This window comes from Carassius auratus, chromosome 32, assembly GCF_003368295.1.
Source record: "Carassius auratus strain Wakin chromosome 32, ASM336829v1, whole genome shotgun sequence".
Lineage (NCBI taxonomy): Eukaryota > Metazoa > Chordata > Actinopteri > Cypriniformes > Cyprinidae > Carassius > Carassius auratus.
In genome coordinates this window covers 33,217,225-33,241,993 of record NC_039274.1, presented here as the reverse complement: position 1 = coordinate 33,241,993, position 24,769 = coordinate 33,217,225, and the positions used below count along the sequence as shown (strand labels likewise).

The window sequence follows — 24,769 nt, the reverse complement described above, 5'->3', positions numbered from 1 at the left end:
AAATTAATGGAGATTTTCAAACACGGGTTTTTTCATAAATTATAGCTTATGAGTCCCTCTTGTGGATGATACACATTAATACATCTGTGTGAGCAGTTATGATTCCACTGCAAGGTATCAATTCAGTTGATGGAAAAAAGTTTTAACAGACAGCTTAATTTAACACATTTTCAGCGTTTGTGACAACGTGCTCATGATAGCATGTCACACGTGACAAGTTGTCAGAATGGAAAAATTATGTTAATTGACGAGGATTTGTATCGTTATTTAATAGGCCAACTCAAAAACTCGACATAGGCTATAAGCCTATGTAATGTATTTTATATTATGTATAATAATAATAATAATAATAATAATAATATAATGTTTCGAACGAATCATTATAATTAATGTAGATTGATTCATATTTGTCTTTTACTCAAGTCCTTTTAGTAGCGCGTGACTTAATTTTCCTGTTTTCAAAGCTTGTAGAAGCATGGAATGATATTCTGGACGATATTCAAAAAGAAATGCAAATTAGATTTTCAATTAGCTATGTTTTCAGTTTGTGGATGCATACATTGTGACAAATCGCGCGATTGATTGTATTTCAATCAAGTCAGCGTAAGTGAGAAATAAAATGTTTATTACATTTAAAATAGGATATTTATCTCAGAAAAATGCATGCATTCGCTACAGGAGGTCTACATACAGCCTACCTACCAACACCACCTACACCACCCACCTCGCCACCTACTGGCGTAACTTGCAGAAATGGTTCGTAAACAAATCTTTTATTAGGGAACTGATTTAAAGCTGCTGTAGGTAACTTTTGAGGCTCTAGCGGTTAATAAACAGAACTGCTAGCGTTTTGCGGAAGAACATCGTAGCCGGAACTACTTCTCTCTGTTGAGTTCTATGAGGAATCACAAAGGTACGAGGTTACTCCACCGCTGTACCCCCGAAGCAATCTAAAATAGTCTGAATATAAACACTTATTATAGGTGCACCCTAGTGATTCAGGACAAGCTAAAAACAGGGTTTGGAAAATGGATTCATGGTGTACTCGCTTATTATATACATTTTTCTACATTTTGAACACAAACAAAGTTACGGACCGCAGCTCTGATTGGTTGTTTCTTACCGGGAGCGGATGACTTTCTGCAAATGGCAATAGGACCACTGGGAGGAGCCAGAGGAGCTTGATTTTTTCCACAGATTATCTCTCATATTCTACTGTCAGGACATAATGACAGGTTTAACAAATATGTAAAAAATATATTTTTACAAAAGTTACCTACTGCAGCTTTAAAAGATTCGATTCACTGGGATGAATCAAAATCCCCCCTAGTTCCACAATAGCACCACTCATATGGACATGCCCCAGTACAAGGGACCAGTGGGAAGGCCTGGGCGCCTCTCTTTCGTCACACGCCTCTATGGCCCGAGCCGAGAAGTATTTCAAATCCCCCATGTGTTTTTTGTACGAGGGAAATGTTGTTACAGTGTAGCTGGTGGTAGGTGTGTTTTTAACATTTTAACAGAAATCATGACACTTTTGGGAGTTCAAGACACCAAAAGTTAGGCACAATAGCGCTGTTTTCTTTGTTTATACTGGATGCGCTCGCCGGGGCAGTGTTATTGGATAGTAGTATTGTGGTAGACGAGTTTTCTCAACCCCCTTCTCTCCGGAGCACTGGCTAACATTACTAGCATAGCTGCTGCCTCTTCCATACTTTCGTAGAACAACGGGAAAGTTGTCTTGAGTTGGGAGACATGGCGGAGACTAAAATAATTTATCACATTGACGAAGAGGAGACGCCGTACTTGGTGAAGATTCCCATAGCGGCTGAAAAAATCACTTTACTGGATTTTAAACAGGTCTTGAATAAGCCGAACTACAAATTCTTCTTCAAGTCTATGGACCAGGACTTCGGGTGAGTGAATGCGGGAAATATGTGCACGAATAGCCATAACAAAGGAATGCCTTTATGTGTAAGAAATACATCTGTGTTTATTTTGTGTCTGATGTTGTTGTGAGGGTTAGATAAGGGTTTTACACGAGAAGGACACTGGTCTGGGTGGTCTAGTTGATTCAAGGCACTTCTCGACAGAGTTTATCAGAGTTTGCAGTGGTGCTTTGCAGGTTTAGGCTAAATGAAAATACCTTGTCCATAAACGAGTTGTGTAGAAAGAAACTGTTTGTGTACCCTTGAGCAACTGTTTGATATTAAATATACCCTAGTCATATTCTTTTAAGGCTTGATGTAAGAATTATGATCTAAGATGTGTAATTTCTTAAATAGTTTTAAATATGCATTTAAAGTTTGGGGTCAGTACGAAAAAAAAATCAATACTGGTATTCGTCAAGGACACATTCAATTCAAAGTTTCAACAAAAAGTATTTTAAAGTATTACAAAATATTTTATATAAATGTTGTATTTCTGAACTTCATATTAATTTATTTTATTATTAAGTAAGTGTTACTTACAGTTTCTACAAAAACATGAAGCAGCATAACTGTTTTCAACATTGATAATAAGCACCAGATCTCATTTCTGAAGGATCATGTGACAAAGATAGACTGGAGGAATGGCTATGGAAAATGTAACTTTGCAATCACAGGAATAAATTACATTTTAAAATATATAAACATTTTAAATTGTAATAATTTTCACAATATTACTGTTTTTAGTTTATTTTGATCAAATAAGTGCACTCTTAGTAAGACCTCTTAAAAAACATTAAGGGATCTTACTGACCCTAAACTTTTGGTAGTTTGTAATTTGTAGCTATTCTGTCTTCTACACATTATATTCCTTGTGTAGTGAGATTATCATCCTTTACATGGTTACAGGCCAGGTTTTTAGTGTCCCACTGCTGTCTTGGTGTCTTTTTTATTATTATAAAGAGTAGAGTTCTTTGTCTTTAACCACATATTTGTCCTGAATCGTCCTGCCATGGACAGAATACCAGCTAATAAATCTAAGCTACCTACTTGTCAGTAATGCATTCTCCAGATGCTACTGGAATGTCTGTAATCTAAGCAAATTTGGATGTTATCACCTGACTGTAAATGCTCCATAAATTGGACAGCTTACACTAGGTTCATTTTGATATAAATCAAAGACATTCACCTGAAGCACTGTAAATGTACAGTCAATAAAACAAATGTTTTAGAACATTAATCTGTTGTATTTTTTTTATACTGCATGCATGAGTTTTTATCTCACATTTATGATTATATATCTTGGAATCCAGATTTAGTTTTTCTTAGAATTCTGATTTTGCATCTTGTAGTTCTCCAAATTGTGATCTAAAATGTCACAATTACATTGTACATTTGGCAAAAATGGCTTTCATAATATTTACTTAGACCATAAAACAAGAGCAGATCTGTTCTGCCTTTCTCATTAACAATAACAAATTTTCATCATAAGAGTGGAGCTAACATGGTTTACAGGTAAAGGGATTTGCAAAATAGCAATTATTTAACCCTGCAGCCAAAATGTCAGCCATCTGTGTCTTGTTCTAGTAAAACACCGCTGAATTGATGTAACTGCATTACTGGGATCTGATTACTCTGGATTTTACCGGGAAAGTGAAATCTGCAGACTTGATCGTTTCTTCTTTCCTGTTTTGGAAGAAAGGCTGAGAATGTCTCATTTTTGTTATTGTGGAAAAGGGTGGATGTGTGTGTTTATTGTTGAATGGCGTCGGACGCGGATGTAAGCTGATACGGTAGTGGAGTGGGGCAGGGAGCAGGCGGCGCTGTGATGCTGCAGTGCTGATTTGCAGTGTGTTGAGCCAGCTGTCAGTCTGACTGTGTGTGGCAGTGGCTGGGGTTTGGGAAGGGATATGATTGGAGGCTGGTGACGGACCATTTGCTTAGTGTCTGGGATAGAATCAACAGAAAGCGAGTGAGTGAGTGAGAGAGAGAAGCTGGGGACCCCTTGGTTTCTCCAGGCCTCCTCAACATTCTCTCTGCTGTTTTTTTTTTTAATTTTTATATACAAGGGTACAGACCAGGGCCCGTATTCATGAAAAATCTTAGTGCTAAGAGTTGTTCCTAGAAACAAAATTCTAAGAAATGTGGGTGTTTCCTCTTAAAATTAAAGAAAAGATCCTAGTAAAGAAAAAAGTAATTCAAAGTAATTCCAAAGTCGTTAAGAGTACAGATGAGGACTTTTAAGAGGCTTAAGAGTTTCTTTAGGAGTGGAGAAATGGATGAAACATAAAGAGGAGAAGAAATGTGTTGCACAATGCAAGACAGTGAGTTAATAAGATGCTACACATTAGATCCTGCAGGGATTATTTTTGTGTAGATCTTATTAGAGCCATGCTTCTCTGACACCGCACAAAAATGCCATAGTACCAGAAATGGAAGTAACGCAGGCGATTCTTTGTCAATTTTGAAAGCGATTTTGTGTTAGTTGTTGGTAGACTACGGCTCTGTGTAGTAACTGCCGCTCCACCTGAACCAGTGTTGCCAAGTCTGCGTTTGTTTTTCATGTCCGTGGGTTGAAGCTACCCAAATACCAATAACTTGAAATTTAGCCCCTAAAATGCGAATTTTACCAAGTCTTTTTTATTTCCTTCTTGGACAACCAACCAATCACAGTTTTCATAAGACTGTGTCAAAGCTAGCAACTGGGTCAGCCCCGCCTCCTCACTGCTCTCGGATTGGTCCTGAATCACTTTTAAGCTAAGACTCTTTAAAGATTTTTAATCTTAATTAGAAGTTCTCTGATACGAATTTTAGAACCTTTAAAGGGGGGGTGAAATGCTTGTTTTCACTCAATATCCTGTTAATCTTGAGTACCTATAGAGTAGTACTGCATCCTTCATAACTCCAAAAAGTCTTTAGTTTTATTATATTTATAAGAGATATAAGATATAAGATAGTCTGTACCGTTTTTTCCCAGAAAAACACGAGCGCTTGGAGGCGTGACGTGTGAGCGGAGCTAAAGAATCACGAGCGCGAATAGGCTTTTGCGTTGAGAGCCTTTGGAAGCTGTGACATTACCGTGAGGAAAAAAACATTATCCAAAACAAACCATGACTAACAGTCAGATTCAGCGTATATTTATGATCCAGAATCAGATCCAGAGGCTGAAATTTAACAAGAGCAGCATCAGCAACGACATCTGTATGTGGTATGTACTGAAACTGTATATATTTGCTTAGCGGTTTTGGAAAATGACTAAGTTCCACTTTATGCTTAAGCTGTACACGTGGAAAGTGCAGTTTGATGACAACATCGCATGTTGTTTACTTGATGTGCTTACGCGTCAATAGCTAAGTTAACAACAAAGATATATTTGAAGCAGTTTTACTCACCGCATGTGGTTCCAACACACGATCGTGACCCTTTTTCGTTGGGACTGCATTATCCTTAAGAAATAAATGATCCGGCGTCAAACTGGGCCTTGTTTGTAAAACAAGCATCTTCGAAATGCAGGGAAAAAAAAAAAACACTTGCACAACTCCGTTGATGCTCTGTAAAAAATACACTCCATCCACTGGTCCCTTAATGCTGTTTTTTTTTTTGGTAATCTGTGCAGGGTTGTCTTGCCCTGGCAACCAAAAATACACTTCCTTTGTGACATTTCGCGACGCTCTCGCTCTGATCAGTGAAGTCTGTTGTGCTCTCAGTGCTCTGCTATATGAGAGCGCGCGCTCTTCCGGCAGAAGTGCCCTAAGGACCCATATAAGGAAATTCCGCTCCATCTAACGTCACACAGACCCATACTCGAAAAAAACTTTCCTAAACTTGTGACAAACCGGAAGGAGTATTTTTGGGAAAAAAAACTTACAACTTAATTTTTGAAACTTTGTCCATGTTTAGCATGGGAATCCAACTCTTTAACAGTGTAAAAAACTCAGTATGCATGAAATAGCATTTCACCCCCCCTTTAAGAATACAGGCCTAGATATGTGTGCAGTTTTATTCCTGTTACATTTTTTCTCAGACTGTGTTAAGTGCAAAAAGTCCTAATGAAAATAAAAGTGAAGTGAAAGTGACATTCAGCCAAGTATGGTGACCCATACTCAGAATTTGTGCTCTGCATTTAACCCATCCGAAATGCACACACACAGAGCAGTGAACACACACACACAGTGTGAGCACACACCCGGAGCAGTGGGCAGCCATTTATGCTGCGGCGCCCGGGGAGCAGTTGGGGGTTCGATGCTTGCTCAAGGGCACCTAAGTCGTGGTATTGAAGGTGGAGAGAGAGCTGTTCACGCACTTCTCCCACCCACAATTCCATCCAGCCCGAGACTCGAACTCACAACCCTTCGATTGGGTTGTTCGACTCTAACCATTAGGCCACGACTTCCCCAAAGTAAATATCCAAATGGCTGCTGCCAAATTGTAACAGGGTCTTAAGTCCAGAGCTCATTCTTTTGTAAGAGCTTTTGTTAAAATCAGTTTGTGTGGGCTGTGTTAGAGGTCAAGAGTTGTTTTTCAAGTACAGATGTTGGGCTTAATTAGCCTCCTTAGAGGGTTTGGGGGTGGGATTGTTTCACAAGCGTTAAAAGTGCAGGAGAGCTTTGCTTTCAGGAAGTGCTTTGTGAAATTGTTGTGGAGTTGCATCATAGTCGATTGTTTGTTTGGTTGCAGATAAGAAATAGCAATGGTTTATGGAGAGAAGACTGAGATTAGAAAACGTATCGCTGTTATATTGCTGATACATATTCAATTGCCTAACTCTGATTATACTTTGGCTTAATGTGCTGCCAGTGCTGCATTGCTACTAAAAATACATACAAAATACATTTTACATCCATCGTTATGCCTTGCCAAATTAAACATTTGTTTTCCAGTGCTGTATTCTATATTTCATGGCAATGAGAGGTGGTCTGCTGAATTGTCAACAATATAATGTTATCTAGTTGACTAAAATAGTCATCTGTCTTGTTTAGCCTTGGCAGCATCAGTAAGAGTTCATGCACATTACCATTCAAAAGTTTGGGGTCAGTGTTTTTTTGTTTTGTTTTGTTTTTTTTTTGTAAGAAAGAAGTCTATTATTCTCACCAAGATTGCATTAATCTGTAAAAACTGTAATATTGTAAATAGGGGTGCACCAATCAGGATTTTTGAGGCCTGTCACCGATCATTTGCCCAATAGCTTACAAACAGCACAAGCCTGATTTAGTGAGCTGTATGCGAGGTGGCCTCATACTACATTTGTAGTGCGCATGCACTCCATGGTCCTCGTTTATCATATCATAGAAACGAGCGCAAAGTGCACAAATCAACTTACGACAGAGTTCACGTGTGATTTCATGAAACATTTGTATGTCGCCAATCTCATTGTACGAATGATCATACGTTGGTAAATGTGGCAGCAGAAAACAATCATCATTTGAATATCACTTCCCTAAAAACACCCTGGTTTAGACCCTGTCCCAAATGGCACTCTAAACCCTTGCGGTCTTCCTCTTGAGTCCTCACTTGCATGATGCAATGCCACTTTGACTGTTGGGTAGAAGTCTGCTGTGGAGCTTGCCTCAGTGTGGGCTTGGTGGAAGTGAGGATTGGGGGGTGCATAACGGACGCAAAGGGTGCAAGCACTCTTCTGAATTCTAAAATGACAAGCGGGACCCCCTACGGTCTCGTGGACTTAACGGACATGTGCACGTGGCAGCCATTGCAAGTCCATAAGACAGCAAATGCACATGAAGTGTTTCATTTGGGACAGGGCCTTAGAAACCTCATCCTAGAGTTTACGACCGAGAGAAACCGAACACGGCCAAAAAGAGGAAGTAATCTCATGAAAGAGAAATTGATCTTACTCCAAAAACACCCATTAACCTTGTATTTGCAAACATTTAGGCTACATTAATTTATGTAATTTATACATAGGCCTAGTCTATAATTTAAAGAGCCACACAGATGGGAAATCAAAAATTGCCTGTATTACAGTGTATGATGTAGCTGTCCATCTGTGTAAACAATGTGCAAATAATTAAATCAAAAAGTACATGATTTATAAAGTTATTGGCTTCTAAAGTAAGGAGTCGACTCTGAATCGCTGAAACAAGTCGTTATAGATTTCAAATATTTTGCCCATCTCTATGTACGTCACTAGGAGCACTTTGCATAATAATCTCCGCCTACCGTGTTGGGAGAAAAGGAACTCTGATCTGCCCCACCCCCACACACAGACGCTCTATTTGGTGTGATAGCATCATGTCGAGGAGACCGTTTGTTTTATTTTCACTGCCAAAGAATGAAGATCAGAAGAACCAATGGCTAAAATTCTTTTTCACCACAATACCAGAGCAGTACAACAAATCCCTTTTGTTTTGTTCACAACATTTCACTGATGACTGCTTTTCTAATCTCTTTGAGTACAGCGGGGGATTTTCAAAGCGTTTGGCCATAAAAGATGGTTCATTATCAACTTTATTTAGAACAACGAGCATCTCCTAATCACAACGCGAAGTATGATTATGAGGTTATGTGTCTGTTTTCTCCCGAGCGTCTTATCAGTATGTGTGCTGTCTGCAGCCTGTCTGCGTTGATCGTCATGTACAAACACGTCATTAAAATGAAGTGTTACTCCGTGAATTCTCAATGAAGAGACATGAGAGAGATATCTATAGAAAGCTTGACATGACTACTTTAAAACTAAACAAGTGCTGCCTAAAACAGATATTCTGTGATAAAGTAATCCATATGAAAACAACGCGATGTCTGTTTTTCACGTCTCCCTTCATTATATCTAATGTGACCACGTCCCCGCGTTGAACGCGCTATTCAGATTCAAACTGAAGCGCGCGGCTTGAATACACCCACACAGAAGAAAAAGCAGCGAGACTGTTCAAGTTTTTTGTTTTACTGTTTGCTTTGCGATGAGAGCAAAAAGACATAATTCACCCCAAACAGATGCTAACGCATAGTTTACCGTGGAGGTGTGTGCGGAACAACCAATCAAACCTATGTTAGTTGACCAATCAGAACACAGTATGCTACAGAAAGGTGGGGTTTAAGGAAACTGAATCTTTTGAACAGCTTCGCGTGAACCGTTTGGGGATCTCTGAGAATTGAGGTAATTTTAAAATGATATTTTGACAAAATGACAGTGTTTTTAACCTTGGATGGATTTAAACCTAATGTACAGGACTTATAAACAGTGATAGGAAGCTTAGAATTTTCATCTTACTGGCTCTTTAAAAACTGGTAAATTATAAACAGCTAATTTAGTTACCCTCACTCTACAACTAAACTTTTTAATTTAATGGTATTCAGAACAGAACGAAGAATGAAAAATAAGTAGTTATAAAATTATATATTAAACTATAAAATACAACAAAAAGTAGGCTAAAGTGGCATTCATTATAAACTGCATACAAATATCAAGCAAAGCTGAAATGGCATTGGGCTCACGTCTCACATATCTCACGTGATATGTCTCATACCACAAGAATTCAAATGTTTCCATTTTTACCATATTTATAACATCTGTTTGCATAACTATTATTCAATATGTAGCCTAAACATTTGTACTTCACTCTAGTTCTAATATCCGTGTAAAATCCTTCAAATGCGCAAAAATGTTTGTTTGGGAACTGCACGCTGATTTTACAGCGAACCTTTTAAAATAAACAGTACAACTTTTATGTTTGGTTGACTGCATTGTAGTTTGATGATGAATGGCTGTAATGTCAGGCAATGGTAGAACTTGTTGTTTTTTGTATACATAAGGCAAATCAGATGGATTAAATCAAATAAAGATATAAAGAAAGGAAATAACATGCATTAAGAGTGTCACAAAACACTTGTTGCAGTGTTTTTTTTTTTATCCTTCTGTTAATTATATTATAGTCCATTCTATATTTTGTGTGATCCATTTTTGAAATTTATTTTATAGACTTAATTTCAGTTTTTCTCCTTTCACAGAAACGCTGTAGGTGCCTGATGCAACAATTGAATCCTCGTGGGTTTTTTTTTACACTGCTATTTGTGCATATAATGCGAAAGACCTGTATAAAATCTTTACTGGTTAACGAACGACTATTGAGCTTTGTTCGAATGTCTGAAAAATTAAAATAAAAATAAAAACAAAATGCTGTCATTCTACAATTCTGCGCGCAAGGCCCAACTCAAAATGTTGCGTACACAAGCTGAGACCAGGGGCCCGTTCTTCGTACGTCACTTATTACATCCGAGATCAAATGACATATCCAAGATGATATCATCGTGCTAATCATGATCCGGCTAATTGGGTTCTTCGAACACACTTGTTGTGTATGATTAGTATCGCTGGATTGAGTTATCTGAGATAATTGCGCGTTCATGTTTGGCTTAAAAGGGGATATGTATCGATACTCGAAACCATGATCAGCAGTGCAGCGATTGGCTGGTGGCAAGACGGCAATGTAATGACGTCATATAATTTAAAACGACACCTGACAAAAAACTTGACAAATTTCTAGACTTTTATAAGGAAACAGCCAAGCAAACAAAACTACATAAATGTTATAATAGATTCATGAAACAGATAATAGATAGGCCTACATGTTTTTGTTTTTATTAGAATTTTTTTCATGATTCCCAATTATTTCGATTCGCAATTTATAATAGTTGTGCAGTCTTTACATTTTTATTTCAATGTAGAAATTATCTATTCATTTCATTTTATATTTGGACATATTGTTACGTGACAGCATTAATGAAAGTTTCTTAAGGGTCAGTATCATGTTATCTGCATCTCCTGCGCTCCATCAAGCCACTCTTATAATAGCAGTCATCACTCAAAATAATGCACGACTCTATTATCTGTATAGCATGTGTGTAAGACTCTAATACAATTATGAAGTAATACTTTTATGACAAATAAATATTTCAGTGAGTAAAACTGGCTGTCTATAGTAGGCTGTTATGGACTACACAGCATTTTTATATTATTTAAAAAAAATTTTTTTAATGATTATTATTTTAAATTATTGTCCCTGGATCAGTACGATACTCTTGTAATAAAGTAGCGGTGGTAACAGACATATTTTGAGTATCAGTTCTGTTTGAGCAGAACCTCCCGAGCAGGTTTAAGCTAACGGACCTGTTGCTATGACAGCAGCTCCGGGATGAGCTTGGAAGAACCAAACGATCCAAGATCACGCCAAATCGTCAACATTCAAATCCAGCTAACTGAGTTAGCGACGTACGAAGAACGGGCCCCAGATGTGAGATTTGATCGTAGCCACCACTCACGTCCATCCTGATCAACTCCAGGTTTTGCATTGAAATGACATTCATTTCTGTCGTATGTTAGTTTCGTAAATTAGACCCCATCTGTGGTTAGTGCTTTCACACAGGGGTCTGCAACTGATCCATGGCTGTTTACTAGAAACACAATATTTATCCATTATTTTGATTTAAAATCCAAACATTGTAACTTGCAATTGTAAAATGCTTTTTCAGCATTGCGATTCTTTTTTTTTTTTTACACACTACAGTAATATAATCTTTCATAGACATGTTTAAATGCAGTAAATATAAGAAACACATTATTCAATGTTTTTTACTTTTGCATTTACTTCTAGATTGATAAATTAAGTTGCTCAAGCAAGTGGCAAAACATTTAAACTTATTTTCTTACATTATCACAAACATTCTAAATTAAAACTCACCAACAGTCAGCTCTGCTGCCCTTTCTTTTGCATTTAAATCTTTATTACAAGCAACCCTGCGTTCATAAAGAACTTTGTTTTACTACCTCCACGAGTGCCATCTATTATTGCTTTGTTTATCTAAAAGCACTTTAAACTTAGTCAAAGTTTTATGTGTTGACTATAAAACACAGTAGACTTTAATTATATGTATTTTTGGTGTAATTACAAAATGTTTGTGTCAATCCATGTTCATATTTACCGCAAACAATGCGCTGTTACTTTATTTCTTCACTTGCAGTGCAGCAAAAATGAACTTGTAGAAATGATTGCTGCACTGCACTGCTCCTGGAATGCACTGCCGGACCTAAACTGTGTTCAGTTTATTAACATGAGCCTGGACATAGTAATGTGAACCTATAGAAGTGTGGGTAGCGACGGACTTCTTCACACAACCTGCGCATGCTCAGTGGTCATTTTGTAGCCTGCTGACCACACAGAAAAAAAATGACTGGGAACAGAATATAATACTAGGAGAAAAAAAAAGTGGGATATTAAAATTGGGATATTAACATTAAATATCAGCATTGTGACAGTGTGTTGTTTTTTAAGTGCAAGCACTCATATTTTCTTAATATATTGTAAAAATCTAGGATATACATACCATAAGTAAAGTCAAAATTGTCTAGATGCATGCATTTATGTATAAATAGCCTACATAAATCTGTCAAAATGTGTGTTCCTTAATTTTAATGCTGTCTCTCTTCTGTAATTGTTTCTGCTCAGGGTGGTGAAGGAGGAGATCTCGGATGACAGTGCCAAGCTGCCGTGCTTCAATGGAAGAGTTGTCTCCTGGGTAAGAACTGTTCCTGTTCCAGTTCTCTCTGTCAGTCAGCAGTAGCTCTTTACATACACACACACACACACACACACACACACACACACACACACACTGGTGTATTTAAGTACACCTGGCTAGTACCGGGTTGGACCTCTTTTGCCTTCAGAACTGACTTAATTCTTCGTTAGGTAGATTCAACAATGTGTTGGAAACATTCCTCTGAGATTTTGGTCCATATTGACATGATAATATCAGTCAGTTGCTGCAGATTTGTCAGCTGCACATCCATGATGCGAATCTCATCGCTTCCCAAAGCTGCTCTATTGGATTGAGATCTTGTGACTGTGGAGGCCACTTGAGTAAAGTGAACTCATTGTCATGTTCATGAAACCAGTCAGAGATTATTTTTAGCTTTGTGACATGGTGCATTATCCTGCTGGAAGTAGTCATCAGAAGATGGGTACACTGTAGTCATAAAGGGAAGGACATGGTCAGCAGCAATACTCAGGTGGGCTGTGGCGTTTAAACGATGCTCAATTGACACTAAGGGGCCCAAAGTGTTCCAAGAAAATATCCCCCACCATCTGAATGTTGCAGCAGAAATCGAGACTCATGAGAGCAGGCAATGTTTTTCCAGTCCTCTATTGTCCAATTTTGGTGAGCCTGTGTGAATTGTATCCTCCGTTTCCTGTTCTCAGCTGACAGGAGCAGCACCCGGTGTGGTCTTCTGCTGCTGTAGCCCATCTGCTTCAGGGTTTGACGTGTTGTCATTCAGAGATGGTATTCTGCATACCTTGGTTGTAACTAGTGTTTATTTGAGTTACTGTGGCCTTTCTATCATCTCCAACCAGTCTGCTCTTTCTCCTCTGACATCAACGAGGCGCTCACTGGATATTGGACCATTCTGTGTAAACCCTAGAAATGTTTTGAACTTCAGCATGTCTTTTTCACCACATCTAGATGCCTAAATGCATTTAGTTGCTGCCATGGGATTGACTGATTAGCAATTTGTGTTCCCAAGCAATTGAACAGGTGTACCTAATAAAGTGTGTGTGTATATATATATATATATATATATATATATATATATATATATATATATATATATATATATATATATATATATATATATATATATATATATATATATATATATATATATATATATATATATATATATATATATATATATATATATATATATTTTTTTTTTTTTTTTTTTTTTTTTTTAATTTATTCTCTACTCTCATATGATGCTTAATAGTGTCATTACAGTTCTCGGTTTTCTGAGTGCAAACTGCACCATTTTACTAAACCTCGCTGAAACTCATCATCCCTGTAGCGACATGTCTGTTTTGATATATGTCACAGTGAAACTCTAAAGAGCACCAATAGAGTGTGTCAGGCCCCTCACACGAAGACTGAAATCCAGCCTCGTCTAAAAGCCCTGAAAGAAATGCAGGTGCTTAAATCAAAAGGCTTCGATGAAACCAGAGCCTTTGGGGTGGAAACAGTAGACTACCGTCAGGATAGCTCAAGGTCCCTTGAGGAGTTGTGTACAATAACCTAGCATCCATTAGCATGAAGTAAGGAGAAGGGCTTACAATGATACTGTATGTGGCCTCTTATAATGCATCTGATATGTCTTTAGTATCTCAAGTACATGGCTTTGACTTTTTTTTATGCTTTAGCATACAATGTTTTATTGTGAAGCTTGTGAAGATGTTTTTACTTTTCTCATGAAGTAAAATTTTCTATTGCACTAATATTCAAGCTTAAGGATAAGGTTGATCGCCCCAAACAGAGCTGAATAGAGATTCCTGTCTGCTTGCCGCTATGTACCTCTCCAACTTGGTCTTCATTAAAATTGGTAGTTACGTAAAACCCAGACACTGGATATGTCTGACCTGAAGGATTGTGTGATCAGTTTTACACTTTTGAATGAGCTCCATGAGTATGTGTTGGGTAAAAAATAATTTGTGTTATTATCGTCATTAGATCTTTTCCCATAATCCTTTTTGGTTCCTTGTTTTTTATGGCTCATATTCACTCTCACACCAATCTTCTCTCTTTCTGTTAGCTGGTGTCCTCAGACACCCCTGCAGCCGAACCCCCTGCTCCTCCGGTAGAGGTCCAGTCTCAGCCCTCTCCTCCCCCTCCTCCCCTTCCTCCACCTCCTCCCGAGAGGACGGGGGGCATTGGAGACTCCAGACCCCCTTCCTTCCAGTATGTTAATTTGCATGTCTGTTTTGTGCCATTGAATGTCATTTTGTGGTTGGTGACTGCAGCAGTTCTCTCTCCATCCCTTAAAATACACATTCTCATTATAAGTTGTCGAATGGGAGGCACAGCTTTAGTTGATGTGGAAACACACTTTTTGGGGTATTTGCTTTTCAAAATAGACAGCCTGTATCATAGATAAGTCAAAATATTTGCTTTGTGGTATAAAACAAGAAAAAAATGCTAATGAAGCATGATAAATTATATTTATGATAAATGTTATTAAAATCTAAAACTGGTTTGGCTTTTCAGGTAAATTTATGTTATTCTAAGTTTTTTTTTATATACAGTATTGTTCAAAATAATAGCAGTACAATGTGACTAACCAGAATAATCAAGGTTTTTCGTATATTTTTTTTATTGCTACGTGGCAAACAAGTTACCAGTAGGTTCAGTAGATTCTCAGAAAACAAATGAGACCCAGCATTCATGATATGCACGCTCTTAAGGCTGTGCAATTGGGCAATTAGTTGAATTAGTTGAAAGGGGTGTGTTCAAAAAAATAGCAGTGTGGCATTCAATCACTGAGGTCATCAATTTTGTGAAGAAACCGGTGTGAATCAGGTGGCCCCTATTTAAGGATGAAGCCAACACTTGTTGAACATGCATTTGAAAGCTGAGGAAAATGGGTCGTTCAAGACATTGTTCAGAAGAACAGCGTACTTTGATTAAAAAGTTGATTAGAGAGGGGAAAACCTATAAAGAGGTGCAAAAAATGATAGGCTGTTCAGCTAAAATGATCTCCAATGCCTTAAAATGGAGAGCAAAACCAGAGAGACGTGGAAGAAAACGGAAGACAACCATCAAAATGGATAGAAGAATAACCAGAATGGCAAAGGCTCAGCCAATGATCACCTCCAGGATGATCAAAGACAGTCTGGAGTTACCTGTAAGTACTGTGACAGTTAGAAGACGTCTGTGTGAAGCTAATCTATTTTCAAGAATCCCCCGCAAAGTCCCTCTGTTAAAAAAAAGGCATGTGCAGAAGAGGTTACAATTTGCCAAAGAACACATCAACTGGCCTAAAGAGAAATGGAGGAACATTTTGTGGACTGATGAGAGTAAAATTGTTGTTTTTGGGTCCAAGGGCCACAGGCAGTTTGTGAGACGACCCCCAAACTCTGAATTCAAGCCACAGTACACAGTGAAGACAGTGAAGCATGGAGGTGCAAGCATCATGATATGGGCATGTTTCTCCTACTATGGTGTTGGGCCTATTTATCACATACCAGGGATCATGGATCAGTTTGCATATGTTAAAATACTTGAAGAGGTCATGTTGCCCTATGCTGAAGAGGACATGCCCTTGAAATGGTTGTTTCAACAAGACAATGACCCAAAACACACTAGTAAACGGGCAAAGTCTTGGTTCCAAACCAACAAAATTAATGTTATGGAGTGGCCAGCCCAATCTCCAGACCTTAATCCAATTGAGAACTTGTGGGGTGATATCAAAAATGCTGTTTCTGAAGCAAAACCAAGAAATGTGAATGAATTGTGGAATGTTGTTAAAGAATCATGGAGTGGAATAACAGCTGAGAGGTGCCACAATTTGGTTGACTCCATGCCACACAGATACATACAACTAAATATTAGTTTAGTGATTCACAGGATTGCTAAATCCCAGAAAAAAAAAATGTTTGTACAAAATAGTTTTGAGTTTGTACAGTCAAAGGTAGACACTGCTATTTTTTTGAACACACCCCTTTCAACTAATTGCCCAATTGCACAGCCTTAAGAGCGTGCATATCATGAATGCTGGGTCTTGTTTGTTTTCTGACAATCTACTGAACCTACTGGTAACTTGTTTGCCACGTAGCAATAAAAAATATACTAAAAACCTTGATTATTCTGGTTAGTCACATTGTACTGCTATTATTTTGAACAATACTGTATATATACTGGAAATGAGGTCAAATATACTAATTAAGAAGGTTATTACCCCCAGTGACTCATGCTCTCAAGTTTCTCATCAGAGATTGGTTTGCTAGAGGCAGCTGGCTTTTAAAAGTTTAAGGTTTGCTCAGCATGCAAAGATGTACAGATGTGTCTTGAATGTAAATCATTGCATTGTGTGTGTGTGTGTGTGTGTGTGTGTGCTCAGTCCCAACACAGCAGGCAGCGTGGATTCCTTAGATGATCAGACAGAGACTGAGTCAGTCGTGTCTTTCAGGAGAGAGAGACCTCGACCCAGAGAGAGCTTGGATCAACATGGTCTGTTCTGTTTCCTGTGTTGCTTGTTTGACATTACCTATTCATTTTTATCAGTTATGTCAGTAGTATTTCCATATTGACAAAGCAGTCTATGTTTATTTTGCTGTACTCTTTCTCTTTTAGTCTCAGGTCCACGTATGAATGGGCAGTCCCGTATGGACAGACACCTGGCTGGCTATGAGAGTGCCACCACAGTGATGAGCAGTGAACTGGACACCACGAGCTTCTGTGATTCAGATGAGGACGATACGATGAGCAGGTCAGAGCAAGTGCGCTTGATTAAAGATTGGATTGGCGTTGGAAAAAGTTTTGTAGCGTCAAGAAAATGACATGCTTCATCTTTGCAGAAGTCCACTTCAATCAGATCTCTGTTTTTAGGTTGTGTAATTTTTTTTTTAAGGCCAGTTTTATTTCTGTTATCTGAATCAAGTGATTGAACTTTACAAGAGCGTGTCAGCATCACTGTATGCTTTTATCGATAGTTTTGATTTTTTTTTCTCGTTTTTTTTATTTTTTATTTTTTTAAATCACGCTTCCAATCAAACTAAATTTTTTTTTTAATGCACATTCGTTTTTCATTGGTAGAAGATAAAAGGTTTGTATGTTTGTATTAGATTAGGTAATTAGGTAACCATTACTATATAATAAAATCTCTATCCTGAAGCAAAACCAGTTGAGAAGCACGGATTAATCAATATTGCAGATTATGCCTTGATTGTGAATGTTTATTTGACTAAATGTTTGCGATCAGATTCAGCAGCTCCACCGAACAGAGCACAGCATCTAGATTGCTGAAACGCCATCGCAGACGCAGGAAACAGCGCCCACGTCTGGAGAGGGTATGAAACTTTTTTTTTTTTTTTTTTTTTTCACAGAAATGAAGATGTTTTGAATAATGTTGGTAACCAAACAGTTTTGGTTTCCTATTTACTTCCATTGTATTTTCCATATAATATGCGTCAAATGAAAGTCAGAGGCAATGGAAACGGTTTGGTTACCAACATTCTTCAAAATATCATCTTTTATATTGCACAGAAGAAAGTTATACTGGATGGGAACCATGAAGGGGAGTAAATGATGACCAAAATGTAATTATTGCGTGGAGTTTCTCTCTAAGTATTTGATACAATTGAACATTTTGTTTTATTTAACTAAGTTTTTATGAGTTCTTGTTTGTTTTTTTTTTATAGGCTTCCTCTTTCAGCAGTGTGACAGATTCAACCATGTCCTTAAACATTATTACAGTCACTCTTAACATGGGTAAGAGCCATTTCTTACCTGTTCCTCCATTTTTGTCCTGCTATTTATTAAATAAGAATTGTTTTTCATCCATATTGTGCTCCTTTCTATTTGTTGTGTCCTACAGAGAAGTATAATTTCCTGGGCATCAGTATAGTGGGTCAGAGTAATGAGAGAGGTGATGGAGGCATCTATATTGGCTCCATCATGAAGGGAGGAGCTGTAGCTGCAGACGGACGCATTGAACCTGGAGACATGCTGCTGCAGGTGTGTGTTTGTGTATACACACTCATAGGAAGAAGTGGTTTGTTCTGGGAAATCAGTCACAAATTGAAACCTATTCAATGGAGGACTGGCCTGTCAGATGAGTGAGAGTGCTGTTTTAATTCCTGTCAAACCTAAATGCTCAACATTAAAATCTAAGATGATATTTTCAGGCCAAATTCCAGCTTCAAGACACAAACATTGCGGCCATTTCAGTAGTAATTATGCTTAAACAGAGAATCAGTACTTTCATTGCTGCAGGGTTAATGCAGTTTTGATGACTGGTTCTAATGTTTGTCAGACTGATTGTTGTCTTGTTTCTGTGCAGGTGAATGACATCAACTTTGAGAACATGAGTAATGATGATGCGGTCAGAGTGCTCCGTGAGATTGTCCATAAACCTGGGTGAGTCTGTGAGAATTGTTTTAAGCTTGCCTTCAAGTCTTCATGGGAACGTCCCATTTTTATAATGGACAGTTTCATAATAATTTATGTGTCTATTTCTGACAAAAAAAGTAATTTTTTTTTACACTAATACAACAAAATGAAGAGCAAAAGATACAGGTTGATGTAATTGGAGGTTTAGCAAGCAGTGTATTTTAGAATTTTCTGGGCTGCCACAGAAGATGATCCATTTACCGATCCATCCGTTTTTACATCCTCCAGAAATCAAGGCTCAAAGAAAATATCACTGGTTTCCCACTGGACAATAAAAGCTTTCTCATAAATATATTGCTTATATTCTTAATCAAATTATTTTGACATTACTTGCAGCAGGAAGACCAAGTATTGCACTCTATGCAAGTTGTTATTATTAGTAAAAATATATTAGTAGACAATAATATATAACCTGCAATGTTATAATATCACTTTTATTCTCTTAGACCCATCATCCTGACTGTGGCAAAATGTTGGGACCCTTCTCCACAAGGTTATTTCACCCTGCCACGCAGTGAGTCTAATTTTAATTCTGGTTTAATTCACTTTACTAAAATTAATAATTATAATCTAAAAATCTAAAAATAATAAATAACTGCTCAAATGTTTAAAAGTAAGGTAGCACTTTATTTTACAGTCCTGTTCCTCATGTACATACTATTTACTTATAGTAATTAAAATAACCATGTAATAACTAGGTACTAACCCTGAACCTACCCCTAACCCTAACCCTACCCCATGTAATTACCTTTTATTACCAGAACTTTCTTAGATAAATACATTATAAGTACATGTAAGTACACGTACTGTAAAATAAAGTGCAACCAGTAATTTTATAAAGCAGGGATGCATTCAACTGGTCAAAAGAATAGTAAAGACATTAATAATGTTACAGAAGATTCAAGTTTCAGTTTTAGGCTGTGCAACTGTTTTCAACATTGAAAGAATTCACAGTCTTACAGTTTTTTTGGTCAAATAAATGCAGCCTCTGTGAGCGTAAGTGCCTACTGACCTCGAACTTCTGAATAGTAATGTAAATGTAGAATTTTGTTTCAAATTATTTATATATTATTTGAGATTCGTTTATCTTACATTCTTCCCCCTCTTGTCTGTCAGATGAGCCAATCCAGCCCATAGATCCAGCAGCATGGGTCAATCATTCAGTAGCTCTCACAGGGGTGTTTCCATCCTACCCTAGCAGCACAATCACCTCCAGCTCATCTGTCACAGAAACTGAACGTAAGTACTGTGCTTGTCTTCTCATTTTACAAGCACAGTCTCTCTTAGCCCCATTATTTAATCTCTCTTACTCTGTTTGTAGGATTTGACGAGTTTAACCTGTCTCTTCGCTCTGACATGGCATCGGTTGCTAAGGCCATGGCATCTCCTGAGTCCGGTCTGGAGGTCAGAGACCGAATGTGGCTGAAAATCACCATTCCCAATGCTTTCTTAGGTCAGAGGCTTTTACCCGAGACTGTATTTACACACTGTTCCTAAGTGATCTTTGTGACTATGAGACAAATGGACCTTCAATCTAATCCAGTGTTTGTTTTTCCTCTGACTTTATGATTGTGAGAACAGGTTCTGACGTGGTTGAGTGGTTGTATCATCACATCGATGGGTTTCAGGACAGACGGGAAGCTCGTAAATATGCCAGTAACCTACTAAAGGCCGGTTTCATCAGACACACTGTTAACAAAATCACCTTCTCTGAACAGTGTTATTACATATTTGGAGACTTCAGTAACTGTGAAAATTGTAAGCAAAATCAGCTTTTATTTAAGATTAAATTTTAAAGAAACAAAATACTTGTTAATCTTTCCTAAATTCATACTTGATTTAATCTCTCAATTTTACTTCCTCTCAGACATGGCCAACCTTTCTCTTAACGATAACGATGGTTCCAGTGGTGCTTCAGACCAGGATACTCTGGCTCCTCTTCCATTGCCAGGAGCAACACCATGGCCTCTGCTCCACTCTTTCACGTACCAGTACCCTCACCCCTATTCCAACCAGCCTCCTCCCTACCATGAGCTCTCCAACTACAGCTACGGCCCAGGCAGTGCAGGCAGCCAGCACAGTGAAGGTAACAAACTGGACTGACCCTCAGTGCATGCCCATAGTAATATTTCACAGTATCACAGTTTTAACTAATGTTTTAAATGCAGCCTCACAAAAAACATTTAATTGTAGTGTAACTAAAATTTAGAAATACGCTGCACTTATTTATTTTCATTTGTATTTTTATTTGTTGTGCATTGTATTTTGTATTGTATTTGTTTTGTTTTCATCTGTTTTATTTTACATTTATATAATGGTATTTTAGTAATAGTAATATAAAAATGATAATAATTTTTTAAAACATTTTATGTTCTGACTTTGAAAACCACTGATCTATAATATAGAACTGGATTGCTCATGACGTCATGAAAGTGAAGCCGCCGCGCCGCCATATTGGTAATCCCTAGTGTGCGTAAACGTTCTGTTGAATTAATTGGAAATTGTATGATTTTAATGAGAAAACATCACCTAACAAGTCAGCGTTTATAAATCTGAAGTATCTCTGTACATTATTACAATGCAAACACCCTAGGAATGTAAACGGTTATTTTTTTATGTCGTAAAAACCTACATTCATTACAGTAGCGAACATGATAAACATCAGATGGACATGACTTCAACATATAAAACAAACGACAAAGTCCTGATTTTGAAATCTGAATTTATTCATAGAAATAAATGACTATATACAGTACGGATTTAAAGTCATAAAGCTTTATTTTCAAGATAGTCATTTAAGCTTTTCGTTTCATTATAGAACAATATTAACAACGTGATTGTATTAGTCATTGTAATATACTCGTTGGTAGTTAACAACATGATGAGTGATCCAGTCATTTATAGATCAGTGTGTAAAACACTATAAACTTAACTAATATTGGTATACAAATAAAAAGTTTTTATGCCCCTGTCAACACTGTTGTGTTCTTGTCTCTCTTTCTCTCAGGGAGTCACAGCAGTGGCTCCACACGCAGTGATGGAGAGAAGAGAAGGGGCAGTAAAAGTGTATCTGGCAGCACGGCGGGAGGTAGCGTACGTGACGATAAATCTCCTGGTGGGGGCGGAGCTGACTCGCGTTCTGGCAGCGGTAGCGAGTCAGATTACTCTGTTCGCAGCAGCCTGAGACGAGACCACGGCTCAGCCACTCCTAGCGAACACAGTCGCTCCAGTCAGCGCTCGAGCCAGCGCTCGCATCATCGTGTCCCGCAGGCTCATCTTGCTCCATATCCGCCTGGAATCCCCATTTCTTACAACCCAATGATGGTGATGATGGTGCCCCAGCATCCACACCCACATTTAGCACTTGGAGCCCCACACCCACAAACGCCTACTTTGCCGCCCCACCCTGGCTTTCCCCCCTCCGGCACCCCTGGTGGGCCTCCAGGAGCTCCACCAACCCGAGACCTGGGCTCCGTCCCGCCTGAGCTAACTGCCTCTAGGCAGTCTTTCCATTTGGCCATGGGCAACCCCAGTGAGTTTTTTGTGGATGTGATGTAATGAAGGATGTAACCGTCGATGCACAAGTGAAGGAGTGAAAGCAGAGAGGTTAGAATCACCTGATAACTGTGAGTTCTACTCTGTGACTGACAGAGATGTAGTTTACTTTATCAGTGCAGCTCTTTAGAGTTAGTTTTTGTCCTTGACGGTAGGAACAGGGTTAACAGAAGGGTAGGAAGTCTTGCATAGCACAGACTTCAAAATCTGTTTTGCCTTTGTCTTTGTGGTATTAGCCGCAACTGGGTCTGGCTTTGACTAAGATCTCATGATTTTCCAGAAAATATTTCTAAAAGCAAATTCGCTTTACACACCTTTTAAATGACCGACACGATATTCACTAGAATACAAAATGCTTTTAAAAACAGTGATGAATTAAAACTTACATTTTAAGAAAACCCTTCTATAAAAATAATAAAGCATGGAAGCTTGTTTCCGTCATGGGATAAAAACATAAAAAGGTAATTGCAACTTTTATCTCACAATTTAGACTTTTTTTCTTGCATTTCTGAGAGGAAATTGCGGCATATTAACTTGCAATTGTGTGGGAGGAAAAATTAGCTTTTTATTTTTTAATCAATAGGACGTGAAAAAAAAAAAACAGAATTGCGAGATGCAAAATTAGAACTCAGACGAAAAAAAGTCAGAATCGCAAGATATAAACTATAGGCATGCCTTCAAAAACCTTTAAAAGGATTCAAAAGGTTGCAACAATCGATCAGGTGTATTATGTCTGTAAGTAGTGCTTTAAAGTGTACCAAGGAATTCTGAAAGCTTTTCTCTCATGTATTATGTACTGTATATGCTTAAAAAATTGCCTTTGTAAACTGTCTTTGTACTGCTGATTGGAGCCAGGGTTCATGGAAACAAATATTTGGTTGCCAGTTTCTGAGATTAAGAACTCTTCTGATTCAATCCCTCTCAAAGACTTGCTAGTACCCTCAAAAATAGGTAGACTATAAAATGATTGTACTAAAATGGTACGTGCAGAGAAAGTTTTAACCCCATAAAAGGTACTTTCTGGGTAGAATAGGTTGTTCATTCTTTGTTCTACTCCAGAGATGTTTTTTTTTTTTAATCTTTGCATGGCTGATAATAATAGCGCCTTTTTATATTTTTAGTGTTTATGAGTTTTTATAGATATAAAGGTCCAAATATTCAGGTGCTGCATAATTACTGAGTCTCAATGGAATGCCATGTTGAAGTGTTACGTTTTGAATATCATCAGATACTGTCACTTTTGCATGCTGTCACTCCAAATAAATTTGATAGAATTGACTCCGAAACTAGTCATTCATTCTCTGAGAATTGTCAAGTGTTTGATGCTATTGTTATTTTTGTGATTTAGTTTCAGACTTTATCTTATATACTATATAGAGTGTTTATATATGCATCACTACTGTATCAGTGTTATATAGAGTTAAATATAGAATCACCATGGGTTGTTGTATTATTCGTGTAAATCACACACATTTTTAGTTATGCAAAATCTTTCCTTCCACTGCAGCAACATGAAGTACTGCAGCTCAATACGCAAAATCAACACCACCACCTTACAACACATGACAGAATCAATGGCATGAGTTCAGTGATGTCAAATGTGGTGTGATGCATCAACGTGCCATTTCTAAATGTATTGCAAGTGAGACTTAATGAGAATTAACTCTTAAGTGTTGTTATTTTCCCAGTTTGACAGGCATTGTCACAAACAACTATTGGGGGAAAAAAATGTAAACAAAAAAAAATTCTCATTTTGTTTTCAGTTTAAATAATCTTGTAAATTTGAGGTTAACAACATGATGGTAAGTATAATCTTCTGAATTTTAACTTTTGGATGAATACGTTACCACTGCCGACCAATCACTTTTTTATTATAATTGATGATTATCTAAAATTTAACACACTGTTCAAATTTTGTCAATTCAGTTTATTAATTACAAAATGTGTGGATCAAAGCAATGTTTGTACAGAAAATGTACGAAGGAATGTACCTGTACAGAAAATGATCTACCCAAAGATACCTTAACTCGACCTTTTTTCTCAAAAAGTAACCTTTAAATGTTTTGTTTAAACGTTAATTATAAGAAGTAATAATAATAAAATTATTAATAATAAAACGTTTCTGTTCTTTTATTATCCTCCTGTCCTAACTTTTAATTTTGAACGATGACTGAAGCCTTGTATAAAGGGCATTTCTTGTGCTTATTGCCATCTTTTGATACATCGTTGTTGTATTCCTCAAATGTAAGTCTCTTTGGATAAAAGCATCTGCCAAATTAATACATGTTTATTATTACCACCAGTACAAATTATTTTAAATGTATTAATTTCGATTAGGC

General features: G+C 37.5%; 1 protein-coding gene across 1 annotated transcript; it reads left to right on the top strand.

Annotated features, from left to right (window-relative positions):
- Nucleotides 1–1,366: 1,366 nt before the first annotated feature.
- Nucleotides 1,367–23,709, top strand: LOC113052227 (segment polarity protein dishevelled homolog DVL-2-like). Its single transcript, XM_026216614.1, has 15 exons — nucleotides 1,367–1,916; nucleotides 12,386–12,455; nucleotides 14,521–14,666; nucleotides 16,825–16,934; nucleotides 17,058–17,193; nucleotides 17,686–17,773; nucleotides 18,125–18,194; nucleotides 18,301–18,440; nucleotides 18,766–18,842; nucleotides 19,322–19,389; nucleotides 19,992–20,114; nucleotides 20,197–20,328; nucleotides 20,457–20,633; nucleotides 20,743–20,961; nucleotides 21,883–23,709. The coding sequence occupies exons 1-15, from the start codon at nucleotides 1,756–1,758 to the stop codon at nucleotides 22,431–22,433; spliced, it is 2,268 nt and encodes a 755-aa protein (XP_026072399.1). The 5' UTR covers nucleotides 1,367–1,755; the 3' UTR covers nucleotides 22,434–23,709.
- Nucleotides 23,710–24,769: the final 1,060 nt, after the last annotated feature.

Excerpts from the sequence above, each read along its gene's own strand:
- LOC113052227 (XM_026216614.1), top strand. The coding sequence starts at position 1,756 with ATGGCGGAGACTAAAATAATTTATCACATTGACGAAGAGGAGACGCCG. Across the intron at positions 17,774-18,124 it reads AGCGCCCACGTCTGGAGAGG|GCTTCCTCTTTCAGCAGTGT; the intron begins GTATGAAACTTT and ends TTTTTTTTATAG. Across the intron at positions 19,390-19,991 it reads TTATTTCACCCTGCCACGCA|ATGAGCCAATCCAGCCCATA; the intron begins GTGAGTCTAATT and ends CTTGTCTGTCAG.